This window comes from Petromyzon marinus, chromosome 51, assembly GCF_048934315.1.
Source record: "Petromyzon marinus isolate PM22_M1 ecotype Great Lakes invasive population chromosome 51, UKy_Petmar_22M1.pri1.0, whole genome shotgun sequence".
In the NCBI taxonomy this organism is placed as follows: domain Eukaryota; kingdom Metazoa; phylum Chordata; class Hyperoartia; order Petromyzontiformes; family Petromyzontidae; genus Petromyzon; species Petromyzon marinus.
Window position 1 is genome coordinate 9,475,844 of NC_133717.1, and position 16,640 is coordinate 9,492,483.

General features: G+C 47.4%; 1 protein-coding gene across 3 annotated transcripts in view; it reads left to right on the forward strand.

Annotated features, from left to right (window-relative positions):
- The window catches only part of SHPRH (SNF2 histone linker PHD RING helicase), a 94,513-nt gene that overhangs the window by 26,735 nt on the left and 51,138 nt on the right, over positions 1-16,640 (forward strand). For all 3 annotated transcript variants that reach the window (XM_032973351.2, XM_032973352.2, XM_032973350.2), the window contains exons 17-22: positions 236-357; positions 2,690-2,778; positions 3,148-3,240; positions 9,918-10,025; positions 11,968-12,119; positions 13,130-13,303. In XM_032973351.2, coding sequence (XP_032829242.2) covers positions 236-357; positions 2,690-2,778; positions 3,148-3,240; positions 9,918-10,025; positions 11,968-12,119; positions 13,130-13,303 — 738 coding nt within the window. The remainder of the gene's footprint in view (positions 1-235; positions 358-2,689; positions 2,779-3,147; positions 3,241-9,917; positions 10,026-11,967; positions 12,120-13,129; positions 13,304-16,640) is intronic.

Genomic DNA, 16,640 nt, shown 5'->3' on the forward strand with positions numbered 1-16,640 from the left:
ATGCGGTAATCCAACTAACCGCTGTACTACCGCTCCCCAGCACACACACACACACAAGCACGCACGCATGCTCACACCCACTCAAGCACGCTCACAGGTGTGTTGCGCAACCCACGCATGTGCGCGCGCAACCCATGAACACGCGTGGGCGAGCGCGCAACCCACGGGTTAACTGCGAGGGTGATTGTGAGCGGATACCAAGGGCTCCCCGGGCCGTGATTGTGCGCGCTCGCAGCACGATGACCATGGAGGAGCTGCTGTGCTCGCTGCAGAGGAAGTGCAAGACGGAGTGCGAGGAAGCGCACCGCCAGCTGGTGTGCGCTCTCAACGGCCTGGCCGGCATCCACATCATTAACGGTGTGATGGCGCCGTTTCGTGCCGCTCCAGCTTTAATTCTCACCTCCACCCCCCCCCCCTCCCCCCTCTGTTTGAATTGTCAAGGGGCCACCGACGCACGTGACGAGAAGCGTGCGTCTTGGTAATGCGCCCGTCGTCACCGTCGTTTGAACGGCGTAGGATTTCGCGCGACCAATATTATTCATAATGCAGTTTTTATTTACGACCGAAATGTGAAGACTTCTTCACAATTCGGGCAAATCGCCTGATGAAGCTGGTTGTAATCACCAGCGAAACGTCGTACTCAAATTGTAAATATGGATTTACTCTCCAGCACACCGGTGTGCTAAAGTAGTAACTCATTGGCACATTATGTTTACGTGACCAATCTCAACATTCGGCTGTCGGGTGGTGGTGGGTTAATGACACATTTATATTTACACGATCTAACAAAAACTAAAAGAAACCTTTGTTATGTCACTGTCATTGGCCATGATCGATCTACTGATGGATGAAGGCCATATCCAGGCCACCCAGCACTGTTCCTCGAGTTGATTTTATTGCTCCATCTCCCACAGTGGGAATCGTCGTGGACGCGTTCCATTCCTTGGCTGCTGCTCTGTCAATACTTTTGACCATTGGACATTATTCTCGCCTTGAAGTGTCCTGCCCACGCCCTCTTTTCTTTTCAGTTCGAATCATGTATTTAACCCGTGTGTGTTCTCTTCTTCTTGGTCTCCCTGCCCACGCTGTCACTCCCCTCAGACAATTTAAATATGCTTCTGCGCGTGTTTTTTCAATATCCCATTTAATTCTCACACTTCGCCTCTCATCCTTCAGATGCCGGTTACTACACCGCTGTCTTTTCAAACACCTCACACTGGTTTTTAAATCTCTCCATTGCCTTCCCCGACCTTATCTTGCCTTTCTCCTATCCTATACCCCCCTCTCATCTTCTTTGTTTCCTATCTTCTCTCTCTCTGTCCAATTTTGTTTTCAGTTCTTCCCCCACCTTGCACCCCTCTGCAGGAATAAACTTTCCCTGTACATTAATCAGTCCCCCTCCTTAACCTCCTTGTGTTCCTCCCTCAAAGCCTCACCCCTTCCCACCCCTCGCCCCTCAACTCCTTCCCGTCCTTCCCTTGCCTTTCCATGATGTCCCTCGTGCCCTCTTTCACATTCACAGATTGCTCGGGCCCTGTACTACCCCTGCTATCTAAATCACTTGATTTGTTTACCGCCTCTGTAAAGATATGTAAAGCGCCCTTGAGCTAAGGCGCTCTATACATATGATGTAGAATAAGATAATAAATATAGGCAGTCGTGCCGGATACACAATTCAATGCAGTTTGGTTTTATACACAGAATCTAAATGCGATCACAACAAGTGATTAATCACCTTCTGTAAAATGTGACACTAAAGCTGATCGAAATCTGGCTAAACCCAAGTGTGTGTGTGTACATCGTTAAATACATGTATATGTGACCGTATAAATACAAATTTTGTGCATAACCCCTGTAGATTGTTGGGGCAAGTGTTGTTACTAAGTACTTAAGGCTATATTGGCCCACATATGGTGTGGTGTGGTCAGGACCTTTCCCCAGCCTAATTTCTTTCCCCAGTGCTCACCCCACCAGGTACTCATTTCTGACCGAGTCAACCTAGGGCAGGCCAGAAGCAGTTCTGATATCACTCGCCGCCGATGATAGCTGTGGCTGGGAATCGAACTCGGGGTTCCAATGATATAGGCATACACTGGATCCTGCAGTCATTTCTGGACTTGTAGCCAGGTTAGAGTTCATTTAGATGGCAGTACTGCATTGGTAGATCTTTGGTAAATTTAAAGATAGGTATAAGTTTGACCCTTTCTGAACATAAAATAGGAGGTGTTAAGATGTTCAAACACCAAACAGATACCTTTTGCGAGACATCAGGTCTGCACTAACCACACATACTTGTGGCAAAACATGCGAACATGTTGGCATGTGTTTGCATGTTTAACACCTGTTTTATTGGCAAAAAAGGGTAAAACCTATTCATATATTTTTTATAATTTTCGATACTGGCAAAAAGGGTTCCATAGCTTTAAAGATAGGTATGTCTGTTTTTTAGCGCCGTATATGTAGCCAACCGTGCTGTTACAAATTACAAGCTCGTAGATAAGTAATGTGTGGTAAAATTCCTGATACACTCCTTCTTTGGTAGAAAAGCCCTCGGGGGATGGGGGGGGGGTGGAACGGTTGCACGTGGGGTGACGGGGGGTGATGGAGTGGCCTTGTCCAGGTCGACACATGACCTGGAAAGGTCCTTTTTAACGACGCTGTGTGCCGTACACAATTGTTCACGCACTAGGGGAGATTGTGGATGCCGTCGACAAGTATAGAGAGGTGCTCCAGTCCTCCGAGGAACACAAAGAAAAACTCAAGACGGACTCTCTGCAGGCGAGTCACCTCCTGATGTTTAGATTAACTTGCCATTACCGCACACACTTCACTTGCCCCGAGCGTTCCGAATAATGTGCGCTTCATGTGTTCTACCTCAAAGTTACACTTTCTGTTCCCGGATTATTGACAAATAGGTTTTTCAGCGAGCAGTTAACACAAAGTAATTAATTTTTTTCCTCCCCACATGGGAACAGTAAAAAAAAACAAATATAAAAAAAATGCATCATCAAAAAAAGTTTGAATGGCATTGGGAGTGCGTGTGTTGCTTTGACCGCTTGTTATGTTTAACCGAGCAAGGCCGGTGTTGCTGATGCAGTCTTGCTGCTTGCTGACGTTGCAGTTGTCGCTGTTGTTTGTGGATGACAGAGGCTGCACGCCACGCACAACCTCATCGAACTCCTGGGCCGGCATCGCGCCGGCATCGCGCCCACGCTGAGGGACGATCGGCTGCAGGAAGAGGTTTGTGCGATCCACAGCGTCGCCATCAATCCCCCCACCCCCCCCCCCCTCGCTCTTTTGGAGGCAAAGAAGCTGAAGGTGCAGCCCTGCAATTACCTGCTCGCACCACTTCCGGAATCAGAATCCCTATTTGGACGGATCGAATCTGATGAGCTGCAAAGCTCTTTTTCACAGATGTACAGTATGGCCACGGGGTCAGCAAGTTACAACAGCAAAGAGTGCAAAATATTGAAAAAGGTACGCAAGTCACTAAATATCAGTTAACAAAAATATTAAATATACGTTTTGTTCACCAAGCTTGGGAAAGGCAGCAAAAAAACAACAAACCAGTCCCAGACCACACAAAGAAAACACAGCACGGTAAGTAGTTCCTCAACAAAATGGCACATTAGCATTGCACTATGAACCTGCTGGCAGAACGGGGTCTACAATAGCCGTAGCTATAGAGAAGCCCCCATGGAAGGTTATTTCGGCGTACTTTTTAATTTCTCCGTTGAGGTTGGCGTATTCACATTTCACCCCACCACGTTATACCTGTGGTTCGGCTAACTGGTGTACGCATTTACACTGCCCGGTGGATAGATGCGCGGAGGGTTTTAAGTAATGTGCAGCCATCGTTTCAACTGATGCGCTGAGCGTACCAACCGGCGACTCCTGGATCGCATCCCCAGTGCACTCACCATTAACCCACTGTGGGTGCATCCCGAAATAATGAGTAACACCAATAATAAGCTGTGAGTAACAGTCATAATAATCGACCGCCCATTGTCGGTCGCTTGCTCGGTAAAGGCCTCTCCCGCCGTGCAAGTCATGGGGATTGTTTGACCGTTCAGATCATAACCCAGTGATAGTGAATGATCAAGCGATAGCTTTGTAACAAGGTACAGATGGATTAGATATACTTGTAACTTTGTGGAAATGAAAATATTTCGCATTATTTTACCCTTATAGTATTATAGATCATTAGACTAGTATTACAATAGTATTATCACACTGAATCGTATTACCTAATGATTTTGGCCACTTTAGCATCAACACTCGATAGCATTGCCGTTGCGTTTGTAATGGCAGGTTTTTTCTTTAGTGTTTGAATCTGCTAGCATTGCCACGCCCCTCCTGATCCCCACAGACTTTGGGGGGTGGGGGGGGCTGTGGGAATCGTTGGACACCGAACCGACTGGTTCGGGTGCCGTGCTGGCCCGGTGAGAACGAGGCCTCCTGTAATAGTGATAGTGATGATGATGGTGGTGATGGCAGTGATGGTGATGATGGTGGTGATGGTGAAGACGTTGGTAATGATGGTAATGATGGTATTGATGGTGATGACATTGGTGACGGTGATGACGGTGGGGATGGTGATGACGGTATTAATGGTGATGACGACGGTCGTGATGACAAGTGACAAACGAGGATGGCTCACACGCTGCGCTCTGAGGCCTAACCCTATTTCTACCGTAAATTTCAACATTAACAGCAACAGCGGCAGCAACAAACACTGAAAGACGCCAGTGCATTGTGAGTTCTTGCCTTTTATCGGCCCGCACTCCTGGTGGTGGTGGTGGTGGCGGTGGGTAACACCCGCACAACCCGTCGGTCCTAGCCACTCTGAGACACGTTGCGGAGGCTGCGACACTCTCGCGTGGTGGCTCTGATGTTCTGCACAGGCGGAACCGTCATCAGACCTGCGGGCGCACTGAAATAATTTGAGATTTTGTTTCTCTCCCATGAACACGGGGAAACATTGTGTTGGGGACGTTGGCACAAAAGCATAGAGCAACCGGACCTCGTCGTAGGTTTGCCAGTCAATTACGTTGCTTCATAGAGCAGACAATAGGTTCAGAGCACGTGGTCAGAGCAAAGAGATTTAGGGAATTGGTCCCACACATCAATTTTGAAGACTTATCCCGTGAGCTGCTGGGTCCAGCACAAGGTAGTTACAGTGTGACCCTTTACAGACTTTCAAAAAGCTGGCCTCGTCCCTGTGGACCCTGCAGGGAAAGTTGTGTTTATAATCCTCATGACTTGGGTAATGTCAGGCGTGTAGAGTGCCTTTCAAAACAAGTTTTCTCTGAGGCGTTTTGCACTATATATCATAAACATATAAACTACAAAAACCCTTCAGACAAAACTGTTCATAACAAAAACCAGATTACAAAGACAGGAGAAATATGGTGCAAGTTTACTACTATGAATTGATTTAACAAGCATACTTTATATCGATTAGATTTAGTAATAATTTGCAGCCCTTTGCCGGTACACTGCTGGATGAAGGCCTCCCCCAACGCTTTCGTGGTCGTGGGCATGGTTTGACCACCCTTCACGCTGGTCTGTGCGGGTTATAGTGAAGTGGCGGACGCTGCCCCTCCGGTTCAGTCGTCACTCATCACGTTAGCCGTGGCCATCAATTTAACTTGCGTCGTTAGCTTCACGGCAGTTTGCGCTAACCGCCACGCCTCCCAACTCCTCCTAAACCTACGGTAGAACGCCCCTTATCTGCGGTGATGTGGGCAGGGCCGGATGAAGGCACGGGGCTTTAGGGGCTGCGGCCCAGGGGCCTCCGCCAGCTGAATTTTTAATACTGAATTTTATTTGTTGTTAGCCTTGTAAAAATAAATTGTATTTTTCTTTAACTTTGTTTTCCTTCTCGAAAATATTGCTGGGGGCCTCACAGTGCCTGTAGCCCAGGGACCTACAACATCTTAATCCGGGCCCTGGATGTGGGTTGGACAATGATCGCAGAACCTCGTATCTGCCATGTCTGCTGTGAATTTACTCGACTTATTTGCAAAATAATGCAGATTACCACAGATCATTGGAAGCAGAGAGATGCAGAAAATAATATAATTACTACTATAATAATGTTTTTTACGGACCCTATAGGCCCCATGGATAACGTCAGGTAATGTCACGGATTAGAAGAGTTTGACTATATACATTCGGAAAGCGGGAAATGATATGTTAAAAATAAAAATTGTCTTTAGATGTGACTTACATGGAGAAACGCAAATGAAATTGCACCATGGAATAGCCCCACACTTCCTGCTGCTGCTGCTGCAGTGAAGCTGTGTGTGCTGTTCTTTGGGCTGTGAACCAAAGTCACTTTGCATTCCACATGGGGGACAGTGATGGATTTAACTTGGGGGTGGTCCGGCGTCTAACCTCGTTAAAACTTTAACAGCGTAGAAATGAAATGTAACGGATGGCAGTCTGGCTGGCGTTAAAGGCGTGCTGTTAAAAGTATTTCAGGAATAACTCTGATCACACTGGCCCTGCTTAATATTTCATAGACCATCGAGAGAGAGAGGCTCGGGTTTTGGTCCTGAATGTGTGCAGTGTCGTGCAGAGGAATAGGACCGCTTAGTTTTTTGTGTTGGTGTGAATACAGATCGGTTTAATAATACCTTCCCTTTCTCGAGGCCTCGCTGTGGGTAAAAGCTGGGTAAAGAGTAAAACCAGTGCAACTCTCATTCTCGCTTCTCAATACATATTTTGATTTAAAGCTTTCGTGACTGCAGGGATTCATATTCTTGGTTCTTTCGGTAAAGTCACATAGAAGGGAAACAATAAAATAATAAAAATATAAAACAATAAAATTCTCAGGACGTTTCGACTACAACACAAGCAATCATCATTAGGTGTGAAAACCACAACAAGAAAATGTGAAAAAGTGGCGGGTTTTTTTTACGTTAGCACCACGGAGAGCAATTTGGCAGTTATTCAGATGGACGAGTCCATCTATGTTCGAAAGAACCAAGAATATTGTTAATACATAATTTAAGCCCACTAAATATTAAGCATTCTCGTACGTGACAATTTTGAGCATTTGCGAAGATCGCTAGATTATTGTTTCACACATTCGTGTGTAAATTATTAAAAGCAATTTTGTTATTTCTTTTGATGTTATTTTATTAATTATACGACCCCCCCACCACCACCTCAATAGATGTGGTAGATTGATCGTATCATTTCATAATAATATATTAAGAGTCCACCACCATGGAAATACTTCATGAAAGGGTTAAGAGCTTGGCTATTATCAACTTTTCTTCAAAAACGTCCAGACAAATGCTCAGCCAGCCGTGAAATGTTCTTCAACATTGCGTCATCCATTACGGAGCTCATGACTACCAATCTCTCGCTACGTCTGAACAGCCAAAGTTGAGCCTGTATTGATCAAAATATTAATTATAAAAGCGAAGTATAAGTTTTGTGTGCTCATAGCATCCTTGCTAAAGATATTGGCTACCTCTTAACTTTCATACTAGTTCTGTTCAATATTCACGTTGGGAAAACATTAAATGAAATACATCATCGTCCTCATCATCCTTTTGTTAAATGCACCATCTTCGACGATCCTGCAATCTAATTAATAATCCACGTTCACACTAATAATCCACGTTCACACACTAGCTGATATCGTCACTGTGATTTTCATATTTCTGCAATATATGATTTGTAGGTTTGCTTGTCAATAAATGATCAAATCGGAATGTCAATAACCCATCAGTGAACTAAGTCATAAATCTCCTGTGGAGTGCAACATGGACGCGAGCCGAAAGCTAACTACCAGCGACTTCTAGATTTGAAGCTTTCGTGACTGCAAGGATTCAGACTCTTTTTTTCCGGTAAAGTCACGTAGGTAAAAAATAAATAAAATAAAATAAATGAAAAAATAAATTAAATCATGACATCTTCTTTGGTTCTTTCGGTAAAGTCACGTAGAATGAGAATAAAATAATAAAATAACACAATAAAATTATCACGACGTTTCGGCCACAACGCAAGCGGCCGTCTTCAGGTAAAAGGTACAGACCTGTCGGGACGACAGAGCTTCAATGAACGATGTTAAGATTCGTAGCGACTTTTAAAGTGAGGCACCTTGACAAAGGGGTTTACATATCAAATAGCTGAGGGATTAGCTTGTAAACCCCTTTATGAAGGTGAATCACTTTAAAAGTCGCTACGAATCTTAACATCGTTCATTGAAGCTCTGTCGTCCCGACAGGTCTGTACCTTTCACCTGAAGACGGCCGCTTGCGTTGTGGCCAAAACGCCGTGAGAATTTTATTGTGTTATTTTATTATTTTATTCTCATTCTACGTGACTTTACCGAAAGAACCAAAGAAGATGAATCCTTGCAGTCACGAAAGCTTTAAATCGAAATTTAAATCACGACATTTCGGGCGCAACACAAGCGTCCTTACGTCCTTACGCTTGTGTTGCGCCCCAAACGTCGTGATTTAATTTAGTTTTTATTTTATTTATTTTTTACCTACGTGACTTTACCGAAAAACACAGAGTACCAGAGACTTGCATCAAGAGCCGGGCTCTCCCATTTTTAAAGTAATTACTTAAGTCCTGAACTAATCTTTCACTCTAACATGCCTAAGTAATTTACCACAAAAAAAGTAGTGGATTACAATTTTTAGTCGAAGTAATCATGTCGGCTCAACTAGTATCTTGTGTTCCTCTGAAGTCGAATCAAATCGTGAGTACATTCGGCATGTGTGCCATTCTTAGAGCGCAAGGCAGTAACAGAATCGCCATGTATCACAGGTGATGCTAGTCTGCAGTAGTTTCCCAGTAAGAAGTGAGAGTGCTGTGTGGCTTTACCTAGTGAAGTAACTTGCGCGCAATTTTAAAAAAATTGCCGAATTTGCTTGGTGACGCCGGCACACGTGGCCTACCGTTCTTCAAATTACACCGCGGGATTTTTGTTAGCGCTCAACGTGAAGCAGAAGGCCGCTCGCTTTTTTTTTCAGTTCACACTTCCGTAGTGTTAACCGGGGCGACCACTCGGCTCGAACCGCAAACCTCTGAAACAAGAATACTATTTTTCAAGGTCCTCTTTCTATTTGGGTTGGGCGGTTGTAGATCGATTTTCTTGGAGGGAGAGCCACTTAGTATTTTTGGCAGGGGGTTTGATATTTTTATCACGAGTCCTTACATCTCTGTGCAGAGCTTTGGGGATTCACCGGCCCTGGCATCGTCCGGGGAGTGAGAGCAAATATGGCGTAATCTGACGATGACCGGTGTGTGTGTCTGCGCACACGCACGCGGACTGCATCCAATCGCACGGCTATGGGTAGACGGGCGGCACGGAGCTGGACCGTGCGTACGCGTGCCACCGCCGTGTACGCGGCAGTGTGGCGACCGCTTGGGCTTGGCCACGTGCAGCGTCAAAGCCTTTCTGTGAATACTGACCGATAGGCAGGGTCGATTAGTTTGCTGCGGGTTACTTTGCTAATGACGTTCTTCCCTCTTTACCCGGACGCTTCCATCATAATCGTCACGCCTCCCGCGGCTCAGTGTGCCAAACTCGTGTACTTTTTTTTGGCACGCCATTAACGTTAATATGGTTGCCCTATGCAACGTCTCGAGATGCTTTTAGTATTTAGATTTTAAATGGAAATGACTCTTGTCATTACTCTTATTATTTTTTTTATCACTGCTCAGCAAGACTTCCGGATGGATTATTGTCCTTGTGACGCAATGTCAATAGGAATAACATTTTGGGGGAAAAGTAATAGAAAAATGTTTAGCACGTGAAAAACTTGTGCATTCACGGGAAAAAAAACACGCGTGTTAACTGTGGCGCGCTTGTGTGTTAACATCGGACCTGCCTGTAATCAACGACACCGTGCGTGCATGCGTGCGCATGTGCTATGCGGTTGCAGGCGGAGCAGCTGAGGCACCGCTACATGAGCAAGTACGAAGCGGAGGTGCGGGAAGCTCACGCCGCCCTGCAGCCCGTCGCCGTCACTATCCGAGACACCGCACACAAGGTGAGCTTTCCTCCCTCCCTCCCCCCCGCCCTCGCTGGCGACACGCCACACAGGGGTATCAGGCGGGGTGGTTATCGAATGCGCAGACGATGCAACTGCACCCGCGCCCCTGCGAGCCGGCGGGACCCAGACGCCGGCTACAAATGGACGGGGCGGGGGGAGAATTTTGTACATGGGGAGGGGGGCCCCTGTTTCGTTCCTTGTGCCAGGGCCCGTGCCAACCCACACTACGCCACTGCCCACCGCTGCACGCAAACGTGCCACTGCAGCAGCCTATATAGGAAAGGTAAGCAAAGCACTAGAGATGTAAAATCCACTGAGCTATTAGCTTGTTTTTTTCAGAAACGACCTCGCCACAAATGATAGCTCAACGAAGTGGCTCATCGTGTGAAAATGTATAGCGGCAAAATAAAGCTGAATAATCTAAACGCACATTTTATGCACGGTGGTCACCCATCCAAGGGCTATCCAGTTTCTACCTGCTTAGCTTCCGAGATTTGTCGAGATATTTTGGGATCGGATGCCTCTGGCTGATTTGGTCACAGGCACTTGGAAGTACCGACCGTTAATTTTTTACAGTGAAACGCTTGTCTTACTTTTTGTACACCGAGAGCACGTGGGTCAGAGCACATCTAAACTGTGACTGCCTGCTTATACACGTCGATCACACAAATTCAACTTTTTTTTCCTTCCATCTTTCAGCTCATGTGTACGGACAGAATGTGTCTATAAAACCGGCCTAATTCATGGGCTGCCAGTGGGTTGTTATATGCAGGGATTTGCCATGTTACATTTCGTTTTGAGTGCGAAGCTAAGTGCTTTGCATGGCTTACCGCACAGACTTCACAGGAGCGTGGCAGTAAATGCCTATTAAATTCACGTCTTGGGTCTGTATATCATACTCGTTTTTATTTTCGTAATGGAGAAGAGTCGGGGCTGTTATTGCAACTATTACTCGAACTATATGGCGCGCTTGTTGGCGAGCATGTACTTGTGTGTGTGTGTCTGTGCACGTGGGGGGTAGTGCAGCGGTTAGCACGCTGCGCTACAAACTTGGCATCCCGATTTCGATTGCTGCTCACGGCCAACACCAGTGACTATTATCTAAATCGGTCCTGGGCCTCCACTCAGCCGACTCGGCCTCAAATGAGTACCTGGTGTGGTGTGTAAACATCACCGCTGGGAGACAAAGGCGGCCAGGCGTGGTGTTGGCCACCCACCCCCTCATGTGCCTTTGCCGACATTCATGGGTGCTCAATAACCGCACTTGCCCCAACGGTCTGTGAAGGCTATACGGGGGATCTTTGTCTTTGTGGGCGGTGGTAGCAATAATGGTTGGTGCTATGTGTTCCGAATCCAGTCAACCTGAGTTTGATTCCTGCTCACCGTCAACATCAGGGGTAGAATATCTGAACCAGTCTTGGGCCCACCACTCAGCATTAAACGAGTACCTGGTGTGGTGTGTAAACATCAGCACTGGGGAGACAAAGGCGGCTGGACGTGGTGCTGGCCACTTATGTATGTGTGTGTGTTGAAGCTCAACCGTGCTAATCTCAGGTGTGGGATGTGTTGGCCTTCATAGGTTTCCATGACAACTCTTTCCCCAACTTACTGCTAAGGGGGGTCCTTTGTACACAATCTGGGGGGGGGCAGTAGCAAAATGATTAGCACACAGCACTACTAGCCGGTCAACCTGCGTTCAATTCTTGCTCGCCATAAACATCACCGACCAATATATGAACCGGTCCGGTCCCGGGCCTTTTCCCTGGGTCGAGCACAGTTGGCTACGTACGGTGCGAAAGAAGCTCAACATGCATGCAACATATATATACACACACATACAAAAACGTGCCTGTCGCGGTGCGTAATCGCTGATGCAGCCATCCGCCCTACGATACTATCCCGGCCGCACGGCACGTCGCGGTTTGGCCCGTGCGCGCAGGTGAACGGCGGCGCGGCGGGGGGCGTGTGGTGGCTGGACGTGATAGCGCACGCGCTGCGCTCGGGACAGGAGGAGGAGCTGCTGTCGCGCGTGCAGAACGAGCTGTCTTCCAACACCAAGCACATGCCGCACGCCTACTCCATGGCGGACAAGTGAGGAGAAAGCCATGAACCTAGGATCTCGCCATTGCAACATCTGAGCCTCCTGGCTGGATACGTGGCTGCACACTTGTTAAGCACACGCAGCAGCAGCAACAGCAACATCTGCCATTCACTACTAAGTGGCCATTGCGTTTACAACAGCACTTATCATGTGCTTGCATTGTTGTAACGTTCTTACCCGCCTCTACTAGACGTCTGTGAAAAAGAGCTTTATAGCTCATCAGATTCCTCCAGTATAAGTATTCTGGTTCAGGCTAGGTGCATTATGAGGTTTTAATTTAAAGTGTCCTAGGCTTGCTGGCAAGACATCACATAACAGACTCAAGTTTTCACGGGATGACTGACAAATGACTGGCAGATGCCCAACCTGTGTTCCCCAACTTGCTGCGTTTTGGCCGCTCGACGCTGTTCTTGTCATTGTCGTGAGCGTCGCTCCTCCCAAACCCTGTTAAGCGCACGCACGATCCGGTCGATCGCTCGAGAAAAGAGCGCAGGCGCGAGGATGCATCATTGACGTCCTCCACCATCACACAAACTCCGGTCATCGCTCGCAGCTGCGTTTTTTGGCTGGCCATCGAGCAAAGACGTCCACCGCTTTGCGCGCTTTCAGATGCTCTTCTGCGGCCGTCTGGAACGCTCTTCCGATATTAGGAAGCCACTGGAGCTACGCAGTTATAAATCGCGATTGCAAACTAATTTCTTTAGAACGAATTTTTGCGTTTAGTTTGTTGTCTTTCCCCCTCACCTCCCGATTTGCATGGTTGGCTACGTCCAGTGTGAAAGAAGTTCAACATACCATCACCACCACCTCATCATCATCATCACCACCTCATCATCAAGCCACTGAAGCTATGCACTTTTAAATCTAGGTTGAAAACTTATTTTTTTTTTCCACACTCTCGACGAGCATGATTTGCTAACCTACGGTGCATGTGAAAAGGAGTTCAGTGTGCACGCGCCCAACGTGACGATTACGTGCGTGCGCGCGTGCATTGCCCCAGGTTCCGGGATGCACGGGGGCTGCAGCTGCTGCTGTCGGGGCAGCTGGACGCGCTGCGCTCGGCGCGGGAGGCGGTGCGCTCCGCCGTGCGCGGGCTGGAAGCCACGCCCTCGCCGCGACTCGTGCTCTCCGCCACCGTCTGCCACCTCCGCGCTCAGCGCCTGCCCCGCAACTCGTGAGTGCCGGTCGGTCGGCGATATCGGCGGTGGCAGAGGTTCGCTGTCCGTTGCTCGCCACCGGCCGAGAGCTCGTCGAAGTTTGTTGTCGTTTCGTTTGTTCGTCACGCACACCTCCGGTTAGCAAGGTTGGCTACGTACGATGCGAAAGTTAAACATACATATGGACCATTACCATCTCATCATCATCATCACCACCTACCTCATCATAACCATCACCACCTCATTATCAAGCCACTGGAGCTATGTATGTACATACATACGCATAGTCAACGGAGGACCGTTGAACCAAACGTGTGACCTCTTGCGACAGAATTCGCATGAGCTCCTTTTGCTGCCGTACACCGGCATCTCGAGTGATTTGTTTGGTTTGATCCACGAATCACGGGGGCGATCACAGGGAAGCGAAGTTGTTGTTGCCTGGATGCTTTTGGTGGGTTGTGTTTGTATTCCAGTGCACTGGCCTCGTGGCTAGCATGCCGCGTGACAAAACCCGCAACCTGAGTTTGATTCCTGGCCACGCAGCCGCCTCATGATGTTAACGGAGAGTGAAAACAGTTTATTTGCGTTTGGTGCATTGTCATTGGTGCGAAAGCACAAACAACAATAAACTCTACGCATCTGTCAACGGGAGTGTTATTGACGAACGTGTTGAGTGTTTTATCGCATAGGGAGCCGTCTTGCGATTTCATGCCATGCGAGGAGTAGAAGGGGAGTAAGCCGGCACAATGCGCTCAAATCCCTGCGAACCGAGGTCTTCCAGCATTAGGAAGCCGGTGGAGCTATGCAGTTTTAAATCTAGATTGGAAACTCATTCCGTTTTAACTGCTTTTTCTGTTTAGATGTCCTTCCTACGCACACCTCCGATTAGCAATGTTGGCTACGTACGTTGCAAAAAGAAGTTCGACATACATAGAATTCCTGGCCTTGGCTAAACGTGATTGGCTATCGCCCACGATGGAATTAGCCTCAAATTAGTACTTTTTGCCGTGTGTAAACATGAGCACTGGGAAGACAACGGTGGTCAGGCATAATGCTAACGACCTACTCTTCCGCAGTCCTGGCCTTTGTAGATCCTCAAGCACTTGCCTCAGCACTCTTTTTAAGGCTATACGGAGATATTTGTCTTTGTCAATGCAAAGTGCTGTTCCCTTTATTGTGAGAATTGTTTGACAAAGAGCTTAATCTCGCCATCGTGGCCACATCAGTGTTTGTTGTTAGCGTAACATAATGTCAGCCCATTGCTGATTGAAGGCGTTGTGTTGAAGGGGGTGCCCGGGAGCAGTTTGGATGTCATTCAAGACTGGGAATTGAATTCGGTTGACTTCGTTCATAAGCACAGTACCCTAGCCACTCCACCCCTCATTATTATCAGTGTGTGCAGTTGCCATGTATATGATGCTGTGGATGACAACATAATTATTGTCTGTGTGATCTTGTTGGTAAGTGAGGCTTTGTATGTATGTATGCATCATCATCCATGGGCAGATAGCCCATAGGTGTCCAACTACACATTTGATAATTTGTTTCCACTTTTCTCTGTCTTGTGCCAATATGCTCAAGTAGTGGCTGCATCTTCCTGGCACCAATCTCTGATGTCGTCAAACCATTCTATGTTAGGTCTTCCTCTCTTTCCGGTTCGTTACTATTTCCCAAACAGGACACTTTACATTTTCCTGTTGTTGCCCATCCTACACGTGTGTCCAAACAGTGCCAGTTTCCTTCTCGTCACTGCCTGCATAATCAGGTCTTCTATGTGCAACCTTCTACGTTGTATGTATACACATATGTTGACGTTCTTTCGCACCTGACGTAGCCAACTGCATAAATCGGAGGGGCATTGCCCCATCTCTCCTTTGTGCATCCTCAATCCTGCACCGTGGCCCCTGGAACGGAGTGGCTACAGACACAACCCGCATGTGCAGGCAGTTGCCTTGTTAGTGGTTTGAACTTATATACTTTATTTAGAACTGTTTTATTTAAGGGGCACCATGGTGGTGTAGTGTTTTATTCCTCGCTTGGTATACAGGAGGTCGGGTGTTCGATCCTGACCATGACACCTATATATTTTGAGTTTGCATGTTCTCCCCGTGGTCACGTGGAGTTTTTCTCCGGGTCCTCCGGTTTTTCCCTCCACATTTAGGATCAACATGCGTTTAGATTATTTAGATTAATTAGCTGTTATGAACGTCCACGTGATCAGCCACTTAGTTGAGCTATTATTTGTGGCCAGCTCGCTTCTGAAAATGAAGCTATTAGCTCAGCTTAGTGTATTTAAATTTTTGTGATTAGTTTAACGTCCCTATACTTTGCACACCTATCGTATCGTTTTCATTGTTTGTTGCTATAACATTCTAACCCACCCCTACTGGACATCTGTGAAAAAGAGCTTCACGTCTCATCGGATTCCTCCTGCAATCTAAATTAAGATTCTGATTCTGAGCAGGTGCGGAAACTCTAGCGTGTGAATATTGCTGCACTCCCGCGCGAGCAGTAATGAGCATCTTCTGAAAGCACCTGCTCACATTCTTGGAGACATCTCATTATCACTGCCTGCTTCTAAAAAAAATAACATTATAATTAGGTATAGGCAGAAACAAAAAATCAAACATTGCTGCTCTTTTTTTATCTTGCTAATTAGGGAGCTCGTTATGATGGAATTGACTGCATGGTTAAGGTAGGTATTGTTTGCCATGTCCAGGGTTATCACAGGCAGACTTGACGTTTCTGAAATTAAAATTGCCTCGGGGGGGGGGGGGGGGGGGGCGGGGGTGAAGTTTTATGGCTGAGAAGTGATCCGTGCTTTTTATATATTTATTTACTTCTAACAAAAATGCTTTTTGTCAAATTGCACGGGCGAGCAGCAGCCCGGGAAGCGGCGCACACGGCGGCGCCGCTTTCATGCCAGAGAAGTGAGACGTGTCTTCGCGCGCGTGGCATTTTGCGTGACGCCCCTTTATCTCAAGGACACAGCCTTTTTCGGACACAGTCGTCCCTCTTCCCCATCCGCACCCCCCCCCCCCCACTCCATGCCTCGGCCCATCAAACCCACATGACTGTCTACACCCCCCCAAACCCGCCTGCACACCCCCCCCCACCCCCCCACCCCTCTCTATCTTGGGTTGTAATTTCCACACTTGGTCACGAGGGCCCAATGAAGATGACAAACGCCTGAGCCTGCGATATTGGATTCAAAGGAGACGGAACGAGATGTGTTGTCATTTTCTGCCCCTGATTTATATAAATTAGAGAAAGCGTATCTCTGCGTGGGAAGGGGAAAAGAGAGGGGTGAGGGGGTGGAGGTTGTCCGCTTGCACCTCACTTGACGTTTAACAT